This window comes from Conger conger, chromosome 10 (assembly GCF_963514075.1).
Source record: "Conger conger chromosome 10, fConCon1.1, whole genome shotgun sequence".
NCBI classification, from domain to species: Eukaryota; Metazoa; Chordata; class Actinopteri; order Anguilliformes; family Congridae; genus Conger; species Conger conger.
The window spans coordinates 47,704,663-47,725,408 of record NC_083769.1 but is presented as its reverse complement, the minus strand read 5'-3'; the positions used below and the strand labels follow the sequence as shown (position 1 = coordinate 47,725,408).

The window sequence follows — 20,746 nt, the reverse complement described above, 5'->3', positions numbered from 1 at the left end:
CACTTTTTCTGCCAGGAATCCAGGTCACGTCCCGGAGATGGTCACCTCCGACGCATTATCCCCGGACTGGAGGGAGCAGCGAAAGAGAGGTCTCTGTATGTCTGTCTGTCTGTGTGTCTGTGTGTGTGTGAAACAGGGGGGCTCCGCACTCAGAAATAAAATAAAATGATGTTCTCTTTGGGTACAACTGAGTACAACGTCCAAGCAAAAAAAGGTACAAGTTAGTCATACATTACTGCACATACTTTGTAGGGTGCTGCCGCAGCAACAAGCATTTGTAAGTTTTTGGGCACTTTTCGTACCTGTATTTGGGAGAGTGCAGTAGGCCCCCACTCACTCACCTCGCCCCCCCCCCCCCCCCCAGGAGCCCGAAACCCTGATCCGCACCCCGTCCTTCCTCTGCCAGCCCGTCTTCCGCTCCAACGCGCTGGAGACGTGCGTGTTTACGACTCCCCCCACCCCCCCCCAGAGAGTACTTGCGAAGGTGTGCTGACTTAAAGGAAAACCTCCACTCTGGCACAGCGCTCTGCTTCCAGGAGCGGAGACACATCTGGCGGTTCCGGCGGGCTCCGAGTGGCCCCGCTCTCGCTAGCGTTTGAGCGCGGCTCCTCCCGCTGCAGGTACCGGCGCATAAATTACGCCCAGTCATGTTCGCCCGCTGCTGCAAACAAACAGAGCGCCACGCGTGAGCTGGGTGCTCATGAGGCCACGGGGGGGGTTTGCTGAAACCCTAATTTAGGTGGAGCCGGGGTGCTGGCTTATTTTACCGCAACCCTTAGAAGCAGTCGGAGGAGGAGGAAGGGCTCTCACGCTGAAGAGCTCCATATGCAGGGCTGATTTTCTCACGGGTTCGGATGCCCTCTCACAGTGACTGTGAGGTCAGACCGTGAGGACTGATCAGATGATCGCATTTCCTGACATGTCAAAATAACTATCAGGAGGGGTGTCTCGGTGGCGCAGCCTGCAGAGCACTGACCGCATGCTCATTGTGAGCCGTGACGTCGGCGGTTCGAATCCGACGGTCCGACAATTTGTCGCATGTCTTTCCCCCTCTCTCTCGCTCCCATTCTTCCTGTCTCTCTATACTATACTGTCCAATAAAGCTGAAAAAGGCCTAAAAAATATCTTAAAAAAAAAAAAAAAAAAAAACTATCAGGAGCCCATACACACCTAGTGAGTAGTGACGCTAAGACCTAACGCTTTCCCGACGATGTGGCCCCAATCTGAAAATAACAATGTAATGAACAGGGAGGGGGGAGTGTCTGTGCCCCTAAAAGAAGCAGAAACTAATTCCGAGATGCTGTGGACCTCCCGCTTATTCCAAACGCTCGCTGTGCGGAGCAGAATGAGGTCGTGGTAAAAAAAAGAAATGAAACGGGCTGAAAACCAGGTGGTTTCCGGTTCAGAGCCCCCTGAGGGGTCCCGCCATCTCACCCCTGCGGTAAGGCCCTTAACCAGACTGGGCCAGAACTAACACAGGATCCCCCCCTCCCCCCAGTCAGAAGGCCCACAGCTGGGAGAGCAGCCAAGCGAGGCCTGGGTGGAGGGCCCAAACAGGGCCGAGGGGAGCGGGGGCTGCTTTCCAAACTGAATGTGGGTGCGCTCCTTTTCCACCATGGGTATGCATTACATTACATCACCCTATTGGCATTTTGGCAGACGCTCTTATCCAGAGCGACGTACAGTTGATTAGACTAAGCAGGAGACAATCCTCCCCTGGAGCAATGCAGGGTTAAGGGCCTTGCTCAAGGGCCCAACAGCTGTGCGGATGTTATTGTGGCTACACCGGGGATCGATCACCGACCTTGCGGGTCCCAGTCATGTACCTTAACCACTACGCTACGGGCCGCTAGCGTATAGCGCTGAAGCGGAGTTTCTGCACCGCGGGGAAGGGAGCGTGTTGGCCTGAGGGCGGGCGGGCGGGTGTGCGTGGTGGGAGTAACGTTTTGGGGCAACATTTTCAGCCAAGCGTCAGCATCTAAGAAACAAACCTGCTGCTTTTCTCTTTTTTTCTCGCCCCCTTTCTTCCGTTTTCGGGCTGGTCGGAGACATCAGCATTCTCGGGCGGTGTCTCTTTCGGCATGTCTTCCCTGACAGCGTGCACCCTGGCTCAGCCCCTCTCTCTCTCTCTCTCCCGCCTCACTGCCATGCCGCCTCGGTTAACTCCACAGCAGCCGGCTTAATCACCCCGCTGGAGAAGCGATCGCGCCGACCACGGCCCGCCCAAGCCTTTGAGCGCCTGAGATATTCGCCTAATCCCAAAATGGAGGCCAGTGAAGCCGGCTTGCATGGGCCTGCGTGTTCCCAGGTGCCACGGACACGTTACGTCCATCCAGCTGCACCCCCCCCCCCCCATCTCACGGGCCTCCACTCTCCACTGCCCAGCCCAATCATATGGAACACTGCCCTCTACTGGTCGTGTTGTTCACTCCTCTCCCCTTTCCCATACAGAATATGCTCTCACTTGGATAAATGAAGGATAAATAAATGATTATAAATATATTTGCCTCAAATAGCAACCGAGCGCAATGAGGACTGCTGAGATGTGCCTTAAATCCATAATACCAACCTACTTTCAAACTTTCATCTTCCCCTTTCCCTGGATGTATAACTATCCCCAGCACACCTTCGTAAATTACACAGCTCATAGTGTAACACAGCTCACACCTACGCATGTTTTCTCCTGACTGGAGCCACATTAGCATCGTTGGTACACTGCACTCTCCCCCCCGAAGCAACACCCAGACTCTCTACCTGCACCAGATTTACCCAGAAGCCCACTGCAAGTGGAGAGGGGGGGGGGGGCAGACTCTTCCCTGTGGCCCTACAGGAATACCACCCCCCCCACACACACACACACACACACCCTTCCGGTCCAATCAAGCTGTATTTTTTTGGTGAGAGAATTCTCCAGGGGACTCACAAACAGAAGCGGAGGGGCAGGGAGTGTAGTCACCCATAAAACCGCAGGTCTAGTGTGTCCAGTGTACTGATGTACAGGCAAACGGCACAAACCTGCTATTAGGAAGCCAGTCTTGTGACCGATTCAGCGTTTAAATTAAGAATGTGCGAATGCTTCTTGTGATGAAAGTAAATACCGTAGTAATAATAATAATAATAATAGTAGATGAAATACATTTTTCAGTTTAAATCGGTTCCGCTCCCTGAGAGCAGACACATTGGCGAGCAGATCACGGAATCCCAGCGCGATTCAAAAAGCGCTCTTTCATGTGACAGTTTATGAGTGCCCTTTGATATGAGAGTTTATGATTCGTTTAAGATTCTATACAGGGGAATATGAAAATGAAATGCGTGTCATAGATGATTTCCGCCACGGCTCCGTACGACACGCGTGTCAGGCAGATAACGTGTTCGCGGGGGACACGCGTGTGGAGACCTGAGGTACTCGTGCGGAAAGGCAGGGACTTCCGATAGGTTTATGCAGCCGGTGACTGACAGCAGACTCCAGCTGTTACGCGGTTCAAGGTACAACGCAAACACAACCGTGAATGATTCATGACAGTCATAAACTCTCCCGGCGTCCTGCTGAAGAGAGAGAGAGAGAGAGAACGCACAGCCCTGATAGTACAGTGTGCCTTCGACCGGGCCCAAGAGACTTTCACAGAACTGCCTGAAGAACTCAACTCAACCGAGGCCATTACGACCAGCCCTTCACAACCGGAGGTGTGTGCACTAGTGGGTAAGTCACACGCAAACTGCAGCTACTATAGATAATTAAAGGCCCACCCGGGGTAATTTCCATAGAACATTTGGTTGCTTTTCGGCGAAAATTGCACGGATGGCAACTAGGTACCCGACTGGATCATGGTACTTGTGATATTTCACGTCTAGCACTGAGGTCTTGGTAACCCTGGGCAACAACTTTGCTTCGCCCACTGAGCTGTTGTTGCTGTTGCAGTTTGCATAAGGCTACCATGGCAATGCCAAGTATTTATTTATTTCACAAGTTTATTTGACGAAACGTTGCAAACTAGCATGTCCTATATATTGTCTGACAAGTGAGTGATGAGTTCTTTCCACCGTGAGCAATGACTTCAAAATGTTTGTTATTTCAAACAACGAAAGAAGAGGAACGTGAACAAGGAATAATTATCAGTCTAACGTCTATTTTAAATTACTTATTTTTAATTTTTAAGTGCTTTTTGCAAGTATTTTACCTGTATTTGTATTAGGAGAATGCTGTATAATTGTAGCTTTATCTTTTAAAATGAGAAAATCTTTTGCTTATGAACATAGTGTAGCTTTTAGGAGGGGAGGGTTGATTCTTCCATTCTTGAGTTTAAACAAATTTCCATAGTTGGCAAAGGTTGTTTTTTTGTTAAAAAAGATATTGCTGAGAAAACTTCCATGAAAATTCAACACTGCATATTTTTTCCTTGCTATTAATTTAGGTAGTGAGCATTTTAATATATTAAAGATTAGCACCATCACTGCTCATAGTCCAACTCCAAGCACATTCTCTCTTTCTTTTCTATAATGAAACCAGCAGCTCTCCCATTGGTTTAGAGAAGGCCTTCAGCAGCTCTCCCGTTGGTTTAGAGAAGGCCTTCAGGAGTGGCAGCTCTCCCGTTGGTTTAGAGCAGGCCTTCAGCAGCTCTCCCGTTGGTTTAGAGAAGGCCTCCAGCAGCTCTCCCATTGGTTTAGAGAAGGCCTTCAGCAGCTCTCCCGTTGGTTTAGAGAAGGCCTTCAGCAGCTCTCCCGTTGGTTTAGAGAAGGCCTCCAGCAGCTCTCCCGGTGGTTTAGAGAAGGCCTTCGGCAGCTCTCCCGGTGGTTTAGAGAAGGCCTTCAGCAGCTCTCCCGTTGGTTTAGAGAAGGCCTTCAGCAGCTCTCCCGTTGGTTTAGAGAAGGCCTTCAGCAGCTCTCCTGTTGGTTTAGAGAAGGCCTTCAGCAGCTCTCCCGTTGGTTTAGAGAAGGCCTTCAGCAGCTCTCCCGTTGGTTTAGAGAAGGCCTAGGCAGGCAGGTACAGGCAGACAGCACCGGGCATAGTCATGGGCAGGGGGTGGGTCTGACAGTACTGCTCCAATTCAGAAGAGCTCCCATAAGGCTCATCTCCACCGCCCGAGGAGTGCGCCCCTCCAGCAATCGGCTTTTTCACAAAATGGCAGGCGGAGGCCCCTCAGGTACGCGCCCGATGTCGCTCGATCACTGCCTCCTCAGACTTTCAAACGGAAGTGCCTTCTGCTTCCGCCACGGCCAGTGTGTTTCAACCTTGGGGTCGCGACCCCACGTGGGGTCCCACGGAATTCAAATGGGGTCGCCTGAAATGTGTAGTAATTGATTAAATTTTTTTTTTTTTTTTTTAATCAAGCCTTGTAGCTTACCTAACTGTACATGTATTTCCCGATCAGGGAAAATAAAATGTAACTTTGTGCACTAATCTGGCTACTTTGTATTTGCAACACAGTATAACAAACATGATCAAGAACTAATTCTAGAAAAAAGAAAAAAAAGTCTCTGGGGTCGCCAGAAATTTGTGATGTCAAAATGGGGTCAGGAGCCAAAAAAGGTTGGGAACCACTGGCCTGGGCCGTCTGGAGGACCATCTCGCTTGATCCCTCCTTTATCCACGTGGACTCTGCGGAGGAGCTGAGCTGCCAAGCCCACGGGAGACTCCGCTGACCGAGGCTCGACACGGCGCTAAGCTGTTAATCAGCACCTCCTCAACTCAACGCCCGGAAAGCACTCGCCCATTAGCACTTGCAGGGCTTTCAACATATACGTAAAGAACTCAAAGAACAGCTTTTTTTTTTTTTCAGGACATTTTGTTCAATTCTTTGTTCCATGTGGAAATGTGGCTCACAGTGGAGAATAATAAAGAATTTAATATTTTACTTTTCCTTCCTTCAGACGTCTAAACCCCCCCCCCCCCCCCCCCGCCATTATGAACTCCCCCTCTACAACAAAGAAACCGGACATCGGTCTGGCTTAATGTAGGGGGTAATGAAACTAATGCTAAAGTATTCATTTATAAAAGTAGCATACGCAATTATCGCCAATTGGCAGGAAGTGCATGATTGAGGACTTGAAGGTTCATTCTGTGATAAACAAAAGCACACTGGTTGTGGGCTGACCATTTCGACAGGGGGCTCATTCCAAATTTTCACTTTCACTTGCTCCTGAGGTCCGCCATTTTTTACAGACATTAAAACCCATCAAATGCTCCTTCTTGGCGCTAGAAGGAGAAGTTAGGAAATCCTGAACTTTTTTACTTGTTAGGAAAGCACATCCTTTGCAGAAGCGTTTTTGCAGAAAGCCTGACGTATAAATGTATAAACGTATAAATGATCGACCTGTGGGCCCACCACGCATGCGCCATGTCTGTAACTGACATTGGCTTCGAACTGATGTTTAAAGGAGCAAGGGTCTTCCGCTTGCCTAATTCAAGGTCTCTCAACCATCCCGTCGTCCCTTCTATTTAAAAAAGAGCAGAAAAATAAGCCGTTTGACTGAGTCCAGGGTCTCCAGGCGAAGCTCTGGTGCAGAGGAACGGGCCGGACCCGGCACGCGAACAGACAGCCGTCAAAAATCACGCACACGGTTAACGTCTCTCCCTCTCCCCTGCCTAGCCGTTGTTCCGATACTGAGAGCTGCCACAAATGCTACGTACCTGAAAAGCTTGAAACCAACTTGCCAATGGAATGACACAGTTCTCCTTACTCCTGACAGAAATAAATTGACAAGTGATTGTGGAGGTAGATTTTCTTATTCGGGGTCCCTTCAGATGAAAATGCTGGCTGAAGCCTTTTTTTTCTACGACACAGTGCTGCGGCCCCTGTTTTTGAAAAGCCTCCTGTTTTGGACGGGGCCGTTCAGCCGTTTTCTTACCCCCACCAGCGTGGCTGGGCAGTGGAGCAGAGGGGCTTTAAACGGGGGCAGATCTAAGAGGGGACACAGCGGATAGTTAAACGCAGCGATTCACCAGGGGAAATTCCACCGAGTCGTCACCCGAATTAGGCGTTCGGGCCATCGGCAGGTGATTGAGACGAACCGTCGTCCTCGGGAACGATCTGTCCCGTCAATTTTTTTTTTACAGTTAAACGTGCCCGTATGAAAATTACCGTCTAATGCCTCCCGTACATTATGCGAGTTTCCGATGACTGGAGTCAGACACCTCTCATATTTCTTTTCTAAATCACTGGTCTTCCACAGCATCCCAATCAAGCTAAAACTAATGATTTCTCTCCGATTTAGAAAATTTGTTTGCCGACCGAATCGTGTAGCTAACTTCACACCCACTCAATCGCTCTGTTGCAGGATGGGGGGGGGGGGTCTGAGAAGGGTGACACGCACCCAACCCCGCCCCCCCCCCACTCGTGAACCCTGTGACCCCCTCCCACCCGTGTTAAAGAAACCTTATTCCAATCTTCCACCTTATTCTTTTTCTCCTCTTTTTTCTACTCCTAGCTCCACCCATCGGGAGGGGTGAGAAAAATAAATGAAGACAGGAACATGGAGAAAACATGAATTAGGCAGATGGAATGTCCTTGCTCCTTCAAAGTCACTTTGAAGGCACGTCAGCTGCATACGTGGCCAGATGGAGAGAGGTGGATCCACAGGTCGATTATTTATACGTCACGCTTCACAAAAGAATCCACCTGCAAAGGATGCGCTCAAATGCAAGGTTTTCTGGCTCAAAGGCAAGATTGGCCATCCCCTTACTTCTACTTCTAGCTCCTAGAAGGAACATTTAAGGGGGTTGGATCGTCCTTAAAGATGGTGGACCATGATCGATTTCCAGGTCAGGAAAGGAAAATAAAAAAATTGGAATGCGCCCAACTGTCGACACACAAATCTTCTGACAAGGATCTCTGTGATCAACAGCAGCGCTTAATGTACCACAACAGACCCTGCGGACTTCAAAACCAACTTCAGAATCAACAGCAGAACTGCAGCCTCAGCACTAAGACGTGGGGCAGGACTCTTGCGGATCCAACAGGTCAGGCACTTGGCCGAGTGCCTCACTGTCTCCTGGAAGCTGCCACTAAGCATTACTGCTCTAAGAGCAGTCATCCAAGCCACTGGCCCTTCACGTCGACACTCCACATCACATCAGCGAGGGCTTCCCCAGGTCAACACTGCTGATGTTCGACCGTTTGACCAGTGAGCTGTTTCCCCGCTCCTAAACGCTCTGTCACGTGAGCCAGCCAGCGGGGTCAGAGCAACGGCCTCTCCAGTTGCCACCCCGTACCGCCATCCGCAGTTCTTCCCTTCAGTAATCAACAACGCGTCATCCATTTCTCACAGCACAGAGCGACACGATAAGAATAAGATAAGTGAGTCTGTCTGTCTTCCAAAAAAACCACCAAAAAAAAAACAATTGGTGGTCACAGTGGTTAGCTGATTATTTAGGGACAAGAGGTACTTTGCACAGCCCTGAAAGCCATTTATACGACCTGAAGAACCAATGAGTTATTGATGATGCCTTTCTCAAGGTGGCTGAAGATAAGCAGACATTAACACGCCATTACTCACAAAAGGACACATGAACGTTACCCACAACATTACAGACTGACTGGGCCTGGTTTAGGAAGACCTTCGGCATATGCAAAACTTTTCAGCACACACAAAACCCTGATGAATACACTAACTCCAGTGAATACGGCTTTACTGGTTCTATGGGCGCGGTATTCATTATATTGGCAATACATATCCATAGCTACTTCCAAATAAATTAACGTCTGTGTGTGTGTGTGTGTGTGTGTGCACGCATGTGTCTACCTAATGGTTGTGCGTAGACTGGGCCACCTCCACCACAGAATAATTATTGAGACTTGTGAGATTTGTGACTTGACCTGAAAGACTTGAGACTTGACTCGAGACTTGGCCCGAAATACTTTAGATTTGACTTGAGACTTGTCCTGTAAGAGTTGTGACTTGAAAGACTTACAAACAGCTCTGGCAGTGTTAGCGAAATAGTTACTTAGGTTGAAAAGCAGCATCAGAATTCAGCGTAGCCAAGTCCAATGATTAAAATCCAGCTTAAATCACAGCCAGTGACAGAGACGGCTATGTGAAACACCATTCATTTTTTCCAGAAAGAAATTGTTTTCATCTGTAAATACACACTTGGATATGGACTTGCTCTGAGCTATATCAGACTGCAGAGAACAGACCGTTCAGCCAAGCAATGCTCGCCTTTCCAGTATATTGTAACTACCGCTTAGTGTGGCCAAAAGTTAAATAGAATCGAGCACCTTATCAAGCCTGGTCTTGAAAACCCGCACTACATGACATGGCAAGCTATTCCACACAATTCCACCACTCTCTAGTGTGAAGAAATAACGTCTGTGCGGAATTCATCCTTTGCTCATTTCCGTTTACGCGCACCTTCGCCCTGCTAACCGAGCACCAGCTGACGAAGCGCCCGTAGTTCAGTTTCTAGTTCACGTCCGAGGCCTGACGGACGGAGGGGGGGCCTTGGACCACTCACCTTCTGCTCCTGCATCCTGGTGGAGAACACGGGCACGCGGCAGGCCAGCAGCGGACACCAGAACGGGGCTTTCGTCTTCCCGTCGTCCTCGGCACAGAACCAGCCGGGCATGTTCTCCTCCCCTGGACACAGCAGACACGCGGGACCGTTAGTAAACCTCTAACGGTCCAGCCCACTGACAGAGAAACCAGGCCCGACAGCATCGCTTCCAGTGCATCTACAGGGCAATTCCACAGCGACTGAGGTTACAACTGCTGGATATTTCGGTGGTAAAGCCGAATACAGCGTCATAAGATAAATCGATAAGAGTTATTGACACCTGAGGGTTATAAAAGCAAATGTCACTCTTTCTCTATGCATCTGTATTGGGCTTTACCGCCCAAATATCCAGCAGTTGTAACGTCAGTCACCATGGAATTGCCAGTATTACAGTATAAACCAGGTCTGTGAATCTATCCCCAAACGTTGACATTTCAACATCTTCATACATTGAGAATTTCTCTGTGGGAGGGAAAATAATTTCTGAACTTCCAACAGATTCGAGACAGATTAACACGCTCAATAAACATGAATACAAAAATAGAACACAGAGAAGACGCAGAGAACATCGTGGCTTTTCCTCGGTCTTACATAATAACGACATCATAATAAAAGTTACGGTTTGTAGTCAGTTGCATGAAAACAGTGCAGTTGTGAATATTTTCGATGGTCCTGATGCCAGACTGGAAAAGCGCTTGGTGATTGGGGAAAAGGCAGCCTATTACCTAACGGGACCTGGAAGTCTGGTGGTTCAAGCCCCAGTGCAGCCATAGAGCAAGACCCTTAACCCTGCATTGCTCCAGGAGGAATTGGACCCTGCTTAGTCTAATCAACTGTACTGTAAGTCACTTTGGATAAAAGCGTCAGCTAAGTAACTGTAATGTAATGTAATGGATTTCATTCGCGATAGGTAAATCAGACATTGAGCAGTGACAGTAGATCCCTCATAGAGAATACACTGTAAAGGCTGTTCACTGCCTGTAATTGGCTGTTGCGATCGAGACAAACACAGCTGTGTCACCAATTACACAACAGCTACTTCTTCACTGTGTATCATTTGCACTCACTGAGCAAACAATTCAGCGAGCAGCAGTTCTGTGGGCAGAAATGCCTTGTTAATCAGGGACGTCAGAGGAGGAGAAGGGCCAGACTGGTCAAAGCTGACAGGAAGGTGACAGTAGCACACATAACCACACATTACAATAGTGGTATGCAGAAGAGCATCCCTGAACACGCAACACGACAAGCTGTAGGCTGCAGAAGACTTAATAAGTCTAAAAAATAAGTCTAATAAACACCTAATAAAGTGTTCACTGAGTGTACGTACATTAAACAGGAATCAAGTCAGCCAGGGCTCAAGATGCATTTTTGCAAAAAATAAATACATACATCAAACGAGCCGAGAAGCACAAACATGAGTGTTTGACGCTGAGAAGTTATTGCTGGGAGAATCCACAAGTTTGCTGGTTTATTCTTAAGGGGCAATTAGACTAGTTTTGACTCTGCGTGACTCTTCTGTAATATTTTTTTGTAATATTTCAGACAGATTGCCTTCGACAGGATGAGTGCACTGTACATGAACATCAATTTGGAGACAGAAAATCACAGTTTTGTTTTGTTTTTTAAGTAGTGTATCATTTTTTAACAGTAGTCTCTATAACAGGGGTCTCCAGCCCTGGTGCTGGAGAGCTACTTGGTCTGCTGGTTTCTGTTTGCACCTTAAAATCAGCACCCTGGTGAGACCCAGGTAACCAGGTGAGGTGAGTTAATTAATCAATTAGAGCAGTTGATTACAGTGCAGAGTAACCAGCAGACCCTGTAGCTCTCCAGGACCAGGGTTGGAGACCACTGATCTATAACATATGTTTTATCATTCAATAGTCTGCAAGTTCTTTTCCAAGTCTGTATTTACATCTTCCCTTGTTTTCATTTCACTTTCAATAATAATAACAACAACAATCATCATCATCATCATCATCATCATCATCATCATCATCATCATCATTTCTAAGCTCCTAGTCAGTCATAGATTCAGTTCATTCAGTTTAATGGGCAGCATGGGTTGGGCTGAATGGCGTGTTCTTGCCAATATGTTTTATGTATGTTATGTGATGTTATGTTAGGTCATGTGATGTGATGTGATGTTATGTGTAAGCTTTCAAAAGAGAGAAGACTGCCACCAGGTCTGTTTAATCAGACACTTCAAACACAGCGCCAGTGCAAATCTCATCCAAGATTCATAAATGCGCCCGATACTTTCACACTGCTCTCCTGAATATTCCTTCACAAAACAGTTCAAACAAATCTTTTCGCCTTATTTATACAAAGAAGGGAATTTACAATTCAGACCTCAGCAGGTAGCAAAGCAAAATATTTCTGAAGTGTTACACCATCTTAAACCTCCTTAATGGTCCTATTCAGACTGAGACCAATACATTATTTAAACAGCCTCTGGATAATTCTCAGCTAATGAATAGAGTTGGAAAATGAAAACCATTTTAGGCTCCTTGGGTAGTCAAAGGTAAGATAAAAAACAGTGGTCTAACACTGTCCTGTATTGTGCTACTTCTTCATGGCAATTAAAGGAGAGCAGTGTGCTTTCATGGTCAGGTACAGCCGTTAATCCTCCCGCCCGCCCAGCGCACTTAAGATGGGAGACACACTGCCACTACGGATGCCTTATACAGTCGACAGCACCGTTCCTTTCTCCTGCACCATGGCAACACAACCTTCCCCAATCAGTTAGGAAGGCAGATTTCTGAAAACATCCCAAAAAAACAAACCCACTACATATTGTTTGCAGGTCCTGGTAATGCCTGCTATTCTGGGTGGTCTGCCACAAAAAATAAAGAATGAGGAGAAACAAAGGACCACAGTATAAAGCTATTAAAATTGGCAGCGCACCAAATTTACATTAAAAAAATAAATTATTTTTTATTTTAGTAAAAATTGAGAAAAATAGAGATGTAACCTCATGAACATTTTATTGTGGCTGTGGCATTTAAATGTGGGGTGCCGCCATTTTCATAGCTTCATATTATTCAATCTCAGAACGTAAGAAAGGTCCTTAAAGGTAAGAAAAGTGCCTAAAAAGGTACAAAAGCTTGTTGCTGGAGCAGTACCCTATAGGTGCATAAACCTGTACCCCTAGCCAGCAATATAGAATTAATTTGTACCTCTTTTGCTTGGAAAACATATTTGTAGCACAAGAGAACATTACTGTACTCTCAAGGCACATTTGGGAAATGTGATCCCTGAAGAACAAAAATGTACCTCCACTGTCACTTTGTTTCTGAGAGTGTATGGACCTTTCGTCTCATCTAAATACAGACCTTTACAAAGTTTACAACTCAGTGTTTCTCTAAAAGAAAAATAAAACCCTTCTCTCCCTTACCGTGCAGGTCTCGAGGCCTGTACCCCTGGCACATATTAAAAACACAACATTGCCCATCTCTGTCTTAATTACTGCACATACATAATTAATTATAATGCAAATATCCCACCGACGCCGACGCCGAGATAATGCCCGGTAAGCATCCTCACCGGCTGCGTCGTGGGATACGTTGTGATATTTCCGTAACTCGGCCCTGGACTGACGCAGGTTTGTTAGCCGAGCACAAAAGGAACACGGGGGGCCGCGTTTGAGGAGCGAGGCTTGACATTTAGATGCGTCGGCAGAGCCGCGCAGCCGCTGAATGTTTTAATGATGAGGAATAAGGGGCTCCTACGCCTGCGGGGCCCACCCAGCGCAGGCAGCTCTGCGATTGGTCGACGCAGGAGAGACGGGCGTCTCGGACCCCGCGGCCCTGCCCCTTTAAGGGGTCACGGAACGCAGGCAGCGCTGCGATTGGCTGACACGGGGGAGAGACGGGCGTCTCGGACCCCGCGGCCCTGCCCCTTTAAGGGGTCACGGAACGCAGGCAGCGCTGTGATTGGCTGACACGGGGGAGAGAGACGGGCGTCTCGGACCCCGCGGCCCTGCCCCTTTGAGGGGTCACTGCAGACAGATGAGGGGTGTGTGTGTGTGTGTGTGTGTGTGTGTGCGCGCGAGACAGCGCCCTGCTTTCAGGCCCCGTCCACACAAACTCAGATTAACGACACGCCCCCGCCCTATTCTCCTTAACGCTGCGCCGCGCGGGGGGAAATGGATCCAAGGCCAGTCGCGCTGACCTTTGAAGTGGGAATGAGCTCGGAGCAAGGCCGGCATATTGATCCTGAGGCCCGGAGACACAGCCGAGAGTACTCCACATCGCTCTTCAGCGTATCGACCTGCGCACGCGCTCCACGGGACCGGGGGGGGGGGCCGGGTCCCGAGGTACGGCCCCCCGCTCTGAGCGGATGAGAGCTCTCTGTGTCAAATCCGCAATGACCGGGACCCGGAAGGCTGGTGGTTCAAGCCCCGCTGTAGCCACAATAACATCAGTGCAGCTGTGGGCCCCTGAGCAAGGCCCTTCACCCCACATTGCTCCAGGGGAGGATTGTCCCCTGCTCAGTCTAATCAACTGTAAGTTGCTTTGGATAAAAAACGTCAGCTAAATAACTGTAATAATCATAATAACACACAAAGTGAGAACAGACGTCACTCCTACACCGTTACCCACAATTCCCGGCACCGCCATCGCCCGACTCCCACTTTGAGCACTCCAGCATTTCCGCCGACGGGAGGGGCTGTAAAGTGTGCGTTCTCCCTGTCCTCAGGCAGCCTGAGAGGAGGCTGAAGAGCGGTCGGTACAGGCCTGCGTGCCCCGGTCTCTGGAGCCCTCTCCCAGCCCCGCTTTATGTGACCATTACCGCTCCATCTGTTCCCCCAACACCAACTTCCATTTATTCAGCTTTTCCAGGAAAAAAAAAAAAACCCTCAATAAACAGTTAAGAATTAACGGGAAATATCGTATACAACGTCGAGCAAACGCTCGTTATTAAGATGAATTACGACTCGCTTCGCACTGCATGCAAAGCTTGTTTAATATGCAACAAGAAAATAATATGAGACATAAAAAATGATTCATAAAAAAAAAAAAAAAAAGCAAACAGAGAGGGCTTCTCGGGTCCTCCGTTTTACTGGGCCCATTTTTAACGAACATCTAAATTCATCGTTTATTCATATCGCCTAACAGGCAGGGTTAAAAACACATTTAAAAGACATCAAACCCGCAGCTTAACGGCCTCTGCTCTTTAACGGCGCTTTTTTTAAACAAAATCTACACTTGTTCCAGTTCATTTCCCGTATCAGGGTTCCAGCCTGCGAGATGCGAGCCTGTTCCGCTGTTATCATATTTTATATTGGAAATCAGCGGCGTTTAAACGCTCCTCTGGGTCCATTTAGGCACATTTAGCGCTGAAAGCCCCAGAAAAAAAACGGAAAAAAAAACATTAATGCATGTGATTCCTTGGGTTCATAATTGTCTGCAGCACTCATAATTTAATTTTCCTCAATGTGGATGATGCAGCTTGATGAATACGGGCCACGATAAACAGCCGTATGACCGATAGGATTAATTCATGGTTGTATTCCTCTGACATTTCAAAGCTCAGACCCTGGAAATATCCTGTGTGGCATCCAAGAAGTACAATACTGTAAACGCACTGTGTCCTGGTACACGTTTCACCCCCAGAAGATCCGTTTGGTACATTAGAAGGTGTATTAGCACCAGTGAAAGTAGAAATGTTATGTTTAACAACATTAATGGACCGCCTCTGGTATGGGGTGCTTGATGATGCATATCTGGCTTTATTTGTATTATTATCTATTATTATTCAGCTTTATCCCCAAGCTCTATCATTGAGGATATTCACCTTGTAAAGGCTTTCCAGGACATGTGTTCTGTTGATGCAAGAGGAAACTGTATCGCAGCTGGGTTTATAAGTATATAAACTTATAATCTGGGTTTATAAGTATATAATAAATAAGGGTTTAAATACAGGGAGGAACAATCCAATCATATGCTTGTGGAAAAAGAGACGCACAATATGAGCGACATGGCTCAGGCAGTAAGAGCAGTCGTCTCATTGGCTCAGGCAGTAAGAGCAGTCGTCTCATTGGCTCAGGCAGTAAGAGCAGTCGTCTCATTGGCTCAGGCAGTAAGAGCAGTCGTCTCATTGGCTCAGGCAGTAAGAGCAGTCGTCTCATTGGCTCAGGCAGTAAGAGCAGTCGCCTGGCAGTCGGAGGGTTGCCGGTTCGATCCCCCGCCCGGGCTGTGTCGAAGTGTCCCTGAGCAAGATACCTAACCCCTAAATGCTCCTGACGAGCGGGTTGGTGCCTTGCATGGCAGCCAATCGCCATTGGTGTGTGAGTGTGTGTATGAATGGGTGAATGAGAAGCAGCGATTGTACAGCATTTTGGATAAAGGCGCTATATGAATGCCAACCATTTACCATGAGCCAAATATGGTTGCACGCATATTCTATTGGATTACAGGGCCATCATGGGGCGGCTTGTAGCCCAGTGGCTAAGGTACATGACGCGGTGTGGGGTCTGAGTGGGGTGTGGGGTCTCTGCGCGGTGTGGGGTCTCTGCGCGGTGTGGGGCCTCTGTGGGGTGTGGGGTCTCCGCATGGCTCTGAGAGAGAGCGTTTGGCAGGGAGATCACCCAGCCGAGACGCAGGGGGAAGTGAGAGCTGAAAGCTGGCTCTTAGACCGCATCCCTCTGGAAAATATGCACATCCTTACTGAGAGGTCAAGAGCCGGGCAACCCAGCCTGCGTCAGCACCGCACGGGATGTGAAACTACGCATTTCCTCTGTCTGCAGCAACCGCCCTGTCTCCATCTCCCCCTCCCTGTCCCTCTCTCTATACCCCCCTCCCTGTCCCTCTCTCCATCTCCCCCTCCCTGTCCCTCTCTCCATCTCCCCCTCTCCCTGTCCCTCTCTCCATCTCCCCCCTCCCTGTCCCTCTCTCCATCTCCCCCCTCCCTGTCCCTCCCTCCATCTCCCCCCGTCCCTCTCTATCTCCCTTCCTCTCTCTCTCTCTCTCTCTCTCTCTCTCTCTGTCTCTCTCCCTCTCTCTCACTGTCTCTCTCTATCTCCCTTTCCCTCTCTATCTTCCTCTCTCCCCTTCTTTCCCAATCCCTCACTTCCTTTCAATCCCTGTTTTCCTTCCTCTCCATCTCCCTCCCTCTCTCTCTCCCTCTTTTGCCCTCTCCTTCTTCCTCTATCTCCATCTCTCCCTCTTTTTCCCTCTCCTTCTTCCTCTCCCTCCCTCCTTCTCTCCCTCTCTCTCTCTCACAGTCTCTCATCAGCTGCTCTGTGAGAGAGGAGCAGTATGCTGTTTCTCCTGTAGGGGGCACTGTGAGTGTGGTCACATGTTTATACCAGGGGAGGGGAGGGCCAATCACCCTTACATTAGTTATGTTCTGGACAGATGTGCTTATCTAGGGCACATTACAAGGTTATTTTGGTTTATATATTTATTCATTCATTGTCATGACCCATTTGTCAAGCTGGATATTTATCGATGCAATTCAGGTCAACTGACTTCCTCAAGGAGACAGCAGTAGTCTTCTACAGTAGGCACTGATCAAACTAACATTACACACTAGACTACAACAGTGTGTAGTCTTCTACAGTAGGCACTGATCAAACTAACATTACACACTAGACTACAACAGTGTGTAGTCTTCTACAGTAGGCACTGATCAAACTAACATTACACACTAGACTACAACAGTGTGTAGTCTTCTACAGTAGGCACTGATCAAACTAACATTACACACTAGACTACTACAACAGTGTGTAGTCTTCTACAGTAGGCACTGATCAAACTAACATTACACACTAGACTACAACAGTGTGTAGTCTTCTACAGTAGGCACTGATCAAACTAACATTACACACTAGACAACAACAGTGTGTAGTCTTCTACAGTAGGCACTGATCAAACTAACATTACACACTAGACTACAACAGCGTGTAGTCTTCTACAGTAGGCACTGATCAAACTAACATTACACACTAGACTACAACAGTGTGTAGTCTTCTACAGTAGGCACTGATCAAACTAACATTACACACTAGACTACAACAGCGTGTAGTCTTCTACAGTAGGCACTGATCAAACTAACATTACAAACTAGACTACAACAGTGTGCAGTCTTCTACAGTAGGCACTGATCAAACTAACATTACACACTAGACTACAACAGTGTGCAGTCTTCTACAGTAGGCACTGATCAAACTAACATTACACACTAGACTACAACAGTGTGTAGTCTTCTACAGTAGGCACTGATCAAACTAACATTACACACTAGACTACAACAGCGTGTAGTCTTCTTCAGTAGGCACTGATCAAACTAACATTACACACTAGACAACAACAGTGTGTAGTCTTCTACAGTAGGCACTGATCAAACTAACATTACACACTAGACTACAACAGTGTGTAGTCTTCTACAGTAGGCACTGATCAAACTAACATTACACACTAGACTACAACAGTGTGTAGTCTTCTACAGTAGGCACTGATCAAACTAACATTACACAATAGACTACAACAGTGTGTAATCTTCTACAGTAGGCACTGATCAAACTAACATTACACACTAGACTACAACAGTGTGTAATCTTCTACAGTAGGCACTGATCAAACTAACATTACACACTAGACTACAACAGTGTGTAATCTTCTACAGTAGGCACTGATCAAACTAACATTACACACTAGACTACAGCAGTGTGTAGTCTTCTACAGTAGGCACTGATCAAACTAACATTACACACTAGACTACAACAGTGTGTAGTCTTCTACAGTAGGCACTGATCAAACTAACATTAAACACTAGACTACAACAGTGTGTAGTCTTCTACAGTAGGCACTGATCAAACTAACATTAAACACTAGACTACAACAGTGTGTAGTCTTCTACAGCTGGTCAAACTTACAAATTACACACAACATCACACCCTACAGAGCACATGACACACTAGACTGCATCACACCTGCACGATATCGTACATGCTGCATTACAGCAGCAATGTAACACACTGTAGTGGAGAATGAACCATCGTAATCTATTCCCGTGTGTGCCTCCCATGGGAGTGGCTAATCTGCACGTAACTGTTCTGGGATGAGTCTACTGAGGATGTCTATTGATGATTGAGGGCGTCTATTGATGCAGGGCGGCCTGTAGCGTAGTGGTTAAAGTAAATGACTGGGACACGCAACGGCGGTGGTTCTAATCCCGGTGTAGCCACAATAAAATCCACACAGCCGTTGGGCCCTTGAGGAAGGCCCTTAACCCTGCATTGCTCCAGGGGAGGATTGTCTCCTGCTTAGTCTAATCTACTGTACGTGGCTCTGGAGCGTCTGTCAAATGCCATTAATATAATGTAATGATGTACTGATTACTACACATATATATATATATTTTTTTTTTAAGTTGTTGTTGCATTTATGTGTGCATTCGGCACACTTGCAAAAAAAGGGCACCTGCTCCCAATGTGTCTCCGAGTTTAAATAATTAAAATGAAGAGACAACATTTTCCAGTTTTCCAGTCATCGTGAGAAACCTAAAAACCTGTCCCTTGCCTACACCTCCGATCCACACGCCACAGATGCAGGCTGCAGGTTTAGTAGCAGGAACAGACAGAGTAGCGATTTGGAGTTTATAAAGTCACCCCACGCACACAGCCCCGATCCCCTGCCCCGTTTGTCTCCTCACAACGAGCCCCCCAGGACCCAACAGGAGTGTGGCACGCGCCCAGACAGCGTAGAAACACAGGAACAGCAGACGTTCCTCCTCTAAACCCCCCCGTCCATACGGAGAGAAGCGATTGGGGACGTTGGGCCCCCCAGAAGCGGAGCGTGAGGGAGCGAGACACGCTCCGCTCCACAGACGGCCGGGGCGGAGAGAGAGCCCAGCGCAGCGCAGCGGGGCCACGGCACGCCCGCCGGCCCAGAGACGGGGCCCTTAATGAGGGCCACAGAGTGGCCAGACTCCCCTGGGCACCTGAGGGCCAGCCTGGAGCCCCGGAGCTCCGGGCAGAGGGACAGGCCTTCCAGTAAACACTTCTCCCGTCTCCAGGAACGAGCCGCACGGCCCACAGGAGACCTTTTATCGGAGGGCGCAGTCCATGGACTCTCCCCAGTGATGTTATACAAGAGCTTTCTTTTCCTTTTCCTGAGAGTTTCATTATGACCAACCTGGACCTTAAAATTCAAAACATCTCAGGGGAACACCATGTGGCGCTTCCATTTCCTCTTTCATTCTCTTACAATTACAATTAATCTCTCTTTCTGTTCCTCCCTCTCTCTTTGTTTCTCTCTTTCACTCTCTCACCTTCTTGTCTGTTTCTCTGTCTCTCTCTCTCTCTCTCTCCCTTACTCTCTCTCTCACCTTCTTGTCTGTTTCTCTGTCTCTCTCTCCCTCACTCTCTCTCACCTTCTCATCTCTCTCTCTCTCTCTCTCCCCCTCTTGATGCCATTTCACTCTTTCTAGTGCTCAATCAACTTCAAATTCAAAACACTTTATTGGCATGACAAGACACAGCTTACGCTGCCAGGGCACTCTCTCACACACTCTCTCGGCAGCCTCGACAGCGTCCTGTTGTCTCAGAGCATTTGAGGAGGCTTCCCCCCTTCACAGAAGTAAAGGATTACACCAGCCGGCACGCTGGACTGCCGGAGACAGGAGCCAGTTAATTAACCGAATCAATGTGCGCTAAGCCTCAGCCAGGGTACGAGACCTGGAGGATCTGGCTGGGGTCCCGCGCCGCGGGCAGGAACGCGCAGAGAGCCAGACACGCACTCCAGAGCGAGGGAGTGAGCGAGTGGCATCTCTCTCGCTGAAACCGGATCTCCCCCCGTCCCCCCCGCCGACGGACAGCTCCGCACCCACACCGCGCAGGGAGAGAGGGTCCCATGGCAACGCCAGCCCACCCGTGAAATCACGTCAGCGTCTTCCGCAGCGTAATTACACCGCGCTGTGAAATAGGTAGGCACAGTGTAGGTGTAATTTAATTAGGATGTAATCGAGGCAAGAGGGAGGATGTTGTTTTGGATAGGGAGCCGTGGGTTTAGGGAGGGGGGGGGGGGGGTCAAGGGGTGGGGAAGGCTCTGTAGAAAAAGAGTTTGTGGTGTAGAGGGAGAGGGAGAGGTTGTCACTGTGCACGGCTTTCTCCGAACTCTCACAAATGCAGTGAGAGTGGAGGTACATTTTTGTTCTATCCCAGATGTACCCTGAAAGTACAATTTCCCAAGCAAAGAGGGTACACATTCATTATATATTGCTGGCATTTGTACCCTTTTCTCTACCTCTCTG

At 48.2% G+C, this 20,746-nt stretch overlaps 1 protein-coding gene across 9 annotated transcripts in view; it reads right to left on the bottom strand.

Annotated features, from left to right (window-relative positions):
* The window catches only part of arhgef10lb (Rho guanine nucleotide exchange factor (GEF) 10-like b), a 131,079-nt gene that overhangs the window by 40,171 nt on the left and 70,162 nt on the right, over positions 1–20,746 (bottom strand). For all 9 annotated transcript variants that reach the window (XM_061257622.1, XM_061257626.1, XM_061257625.1 and 6 more), the window contains one exon: positions 9,452–9,573. In XM_061257622.1, coding sequence (XP_061113606.1) covers positions 9,452–9,573 — 122 coding nt within the window. The remainder of the gene's footprint in view (positions 1–9,451; positions 9,574–20,746) is intronic.